At 37.0% G+C, this 4,182-nt stretch overlaps 1 protein-coding gene across 1 annotated transcript; it reads left to right on the top strand.

The window, feature by feature from the left end:
• The first annotated feature begins 2,179 nt into the window (after window positions 1-2,179).
• LOC134744880 (bifunctional lysine-specific demethylase and histidyl-hydroxylase NO66) lies at window positions 2,180-4,141 on the top strand. The gene has a single exon (XM_063678825.1). It carries the CDS (start codon window positions 2,368-2,370, stop codon window positions 4,117-4,119), a length of 1,752 nt encoding a protein of 583 aa, XP_063534895.1. The 5' UTR covers window positions 2,180-2,367; the 3' UTR covers window positions 4,120-4,141.
• Window positions 4,142-4,182: the final 41 nt, after the last annotated feature.

The following is a 4,182-nucleotide window of genomic DNA, read 5'->3' as shown; positions in this document are numbered from 1 at the left end:
CAAGACTCGCGCCGAGCGCCTCTAGGAGGCGCCTCGCGAGAGTGTGGATGCGGCATCATAGTTTCTGATTTTCTCTCACTTAAGATATAAAAGTTAGTCACGACAACACCGATATTGAAGAAGTTGATAGTACGCGATTTCTAGGAATAACTCTAGATACATATTGTAATTGGAAAGACCAGGTCGCCGTAGTATGTAAAAAAATTGACAAATTCTGTTTCGTGTTGTGGCGACTTAAACAAACAGTTTCCATGAAAACAGCTCTTATGGCTTACCATGGATACATTGCATCTGTACTAAGATACGGGATCATTATGTGGGGGAATTCCGTACATGCTGACCAAGCCTTTGTAGCACAAAAGAAATGTGTAAGGGCTATATGCAGTGCCCGCTACAGGGAATCCTGTCAACCCTTGTTTCCTAAGCTAAATATACTTACACTGCCCTGCCTTTACATATACGAGGTTTCACTATTTGTTAAGCAAAATCCAGACCTCTTTCCTACACCGGGGAACGTTTCCAACAGGTCCATAAGACAATACCAAATGCCAATACCGCCACACAGTCTAGCAGTCAGAAAAAAGAGTGCATACATTATGTGCATTAGAATCTTTAACAAAATTCCTGTGGCATTAAAAAATTTATCAACTCCGGAGTTCAAACGTAAACTCTATGAACTGTTATGTAAGTGTTGTTTTTATAATATTGATGACTTTCTTAATCATAAATTTTAATCTTATGTTAATTTCTAATGTTAATTCTTAAGCTTATGTATGTATGACATCCTTTCTAATTTTGTAATTACTTTGACTTTTATATTCGAAATGGCGTAACTTTATAACTGGACATTGTATAAACTGTATAAATTGAACTATGTTGTAAGATAATTATAATAATTAAGTAGTATTATTAATTTTCTGTGATTTGGCGAAATTCTACTACTGTTAGTAGCGAATCAAGCCAATATACAGTGCATGTACACCTGTATAGGTAGAATCTTGGTGAAACAAACTCAAAATATTGTACCCAACACCTACATATGTAACCCAATATTCATATGCAAATAAATCATTCATTCATTCATTCATTAAGCTAATTTTGCATCAACTTTACAGCAACAAAATTATGTGGAGCCCTCTGACACGTCATATCATAGTGGCCCTTCCACACTGTTGCCTGCAATAATAGCCAGTATATTTTTCTTACATTTTTGAACCCATGTTCCTAACGCCCTCTCTTGGTGACAATCTAAGCGTCGGATGGTGCAGTCACCCTAACCTTTTTGTGCCAAACCACTGCCTACACGGTTGGAAACCAGCAAGGTTACCTTGATCGGAAACAGTGTTGCCAACTCGGAATTTGAAAAAATGCCAGAAATATGCTAAATAATTTTGAAATGTGCTAAAAAAGATGCTAAAATATTACAGGTAACTAAAAACCGGCCATTATGACATAGACATGACATTGACTATACCATAGATAACACAAAAAGATTAGTGAGTGTAGATGAGACAATTTTTTCGCACAATCTGATTGACAATTTAATTGGTAACGCGTATGAAAAAAAGGTCGCGGTGCGGTGCGGTAGTCTGTGACGGCTTATTATAATTCCTCGTATGTATAAAATATCCTTTGACGGTTGTGCCATGGATTGTCTATTACTGCCAAGTAGGTTTCAAAATTGGCTTAGGGACATAATCACTTGATTCACTAAATTATGCTAAAAAAGATGCCAGATGCTAAATGGAAATTTTCGATGCCAGAGAGTGTGAAATTATGCCATATCTGGCACCAATTATGCCAAGTTGGCAACACTGATCGGAAACTTTGTTTGTTGGCACTGGCGGTGTCATGAGTCATGACCATGAATCTAGTATATACATATAGTTTGTCAAAGGTCTGTCTCATTTCAAACATAGACAGAGAATCATACTATCTTTGTCTTACACTAGTACTAGCACCCAAAAGAAAGGGATAAGTATAATTTTCCTGGTTGTTACTGACTGACAAATTGGTTTGACCAACTATATCTAGTATTAATGTAAAGCTGGATCTGGTCATGACACTCATGGCAAAAAGGTTTTGTTGCCCAACGCCAATGCCACCATCCATCCACCATTTTATTTTGACATAATATAATAGGTTCACAATGAACAAAAACGAAACGCAACTTTTATTTAATTTAATATAACCTCAAAAACATCTACTTCATCCAGTTCATCTACTTCCCTATCTTGCTTGGGCAATGGGCATGTTCACTGCCGTGTTCAAGATTTTTTGTTATATTGAAGTTTTGTAATGTGATTAACATAGTGAATACGAGCACAGTATAGTTTTTTCTAAAAGTTATTTGATAACAGTAACACAATGGAAGACTCGCCGGTATCAGCTTTTGCGATCTACAGCGCTAACCGAAAACCGGGTCAGAAATCGAAAAATGTAGCCAAGAAACTAAAACGTGAACAAAAGAAGTTAAAAGAAACTAAAAACATCGTAAAGAAGAAAAGCCACAAAAAGAAGAAGTCAAAAAATGTCAAAGAACTAGTTAAGATAAACGTACATAATAAGAAAAGTAAAGAGGATAAGAAAAGTTTAAAAAGTAAGAAAAGCATTAGTGAAGAAGATATAGATGATGTGCCAGAGCTTGTACCAGCATTTGATGTGAACCAGCAATTTAATACTTCTATCAGCAGTGTATCCTACCAGTCAGATTGCAGCGATTGTAGTAACTGCAGTAATGATGGCTCGTTCGATTTCACACCAGTCGTGACCGATAGCGCGGAGGAAGGACTGAAAGTATTCAAGTGGATGATCGCACCATACAACCCAGACCAATTCCTTAATGAAATCTGGGAGAAGAAGCCACTACACATTGCTAGGAAAAAACCTGCATACTACAAAGAAATCATGTCAACTCCTTTCATTGATGATATGCTTCGTAATGAACACATTCAGTTTACTAAAAATATTGATGTTACATCCTATGTTGATGGGAAGAGAGAAACTCATAACCCGGAAGGCAGGGCTCACCCACATCTTGTCTGGGATTTTTATCTAAATGGCTGCAGCATCAGACTGTTAAATCCACAAACTTACATGCCAAAATTGCATCTACTTAATGCTACACTGCAAGAGTTCTTCAATTCATTTGTCGGTGCCAATGCTTATTTAACTCCTCCTGACAGCCAAGGTTTTGCCCCACATTATGATGATATTGAAGCTTTTATATTACAAGTTGAAGGGAAAAAACATTGGCGCATTTACAAGCCCCTCTCAGACAATGAAGTTTTGCCAAGAGTATCTTCAAAGAATTTTGAGCAGGAGGCAATAGGTCAACCAATAATGGATATAACTTTGGAAGCTGGAGATATGCTCTACTTCCCTAGGGGCTTTATACATCAGGGAATCACTATAAATGGAGAACACTCTCTGCACATAACAGTCAGCATGTATCAAAAACATTCTTGGTCAGATTTATTTGAGAAGATGATTCCAGCAGCCCTTCACCTTGCTGTGAATGAAAATTTAGAGCTAAGAAGAGGTCTGCCTTTTGATATTTATGATAACTTTGGGTTAGTTAACTCTGATCTCAAAACACCAAGAAGAAAAGAGATTCAGAAACTAATTGTATCCCTGTTTGATAAAATAAAAGATCATCTGCCAATTGATGAAGCTGTGGATCAAATGCATAAGAACTACCAGCATGATGCTCTTCCCCCTGTTTTAACTGATTTAGAAAAAGCTGTCACTGTTTATGGAGACACTGATGTCATGGTTGATGATGGAAAAGTCACTAACAGGGTTGAGATCAGTCTTGATACTAAAATCAGGCTGCTGCGTAAAAATATCTTAAGAATGGTTTCCGAGGAAGAGAATATTAGATTGTATTATTACATTGAGAATTCTTTGGAATACCATGCTAATGAGCTACCATATCTCGAGATTGAGGAGGACATGGCACCTGCGATTGAGACACTGATCACATCATATCCTGAATATGTGGCAGTAGAAAATCTAGATGTACCTAATGATTCTGACAAGTTGAATATAGCAGACGCCCTGTGGGGGCGAGGACTGGTTATGACTGAATACCCTTTAGAAACCATTGAAGATGATTAAATAAATTATGTCATGAATTTTACTTCTTGTTTTATTTATTGGGTTGGATTAAAACACTTCTCG

The sequence above is a fragment of the Cydia strobilella genome, chromosome 10 (genome assembly GCF_947568885.1).
Source record: "Cydia strobilella chromosome 10, ilCydStro3.1, whole genome shotgun sequence".
NCBI classification, from domain to species: domain Eukaryota; kingdom Metazoa; phylum Arthropoda; class Insecta; order Lepidoptera; family Tortricidae; genus Cydia; species Cydia strobilella.
Note: the sequence above shows the minus strand (reverse complement) of the source record. Positions and strands in the feature narration are given on the sequence as shown.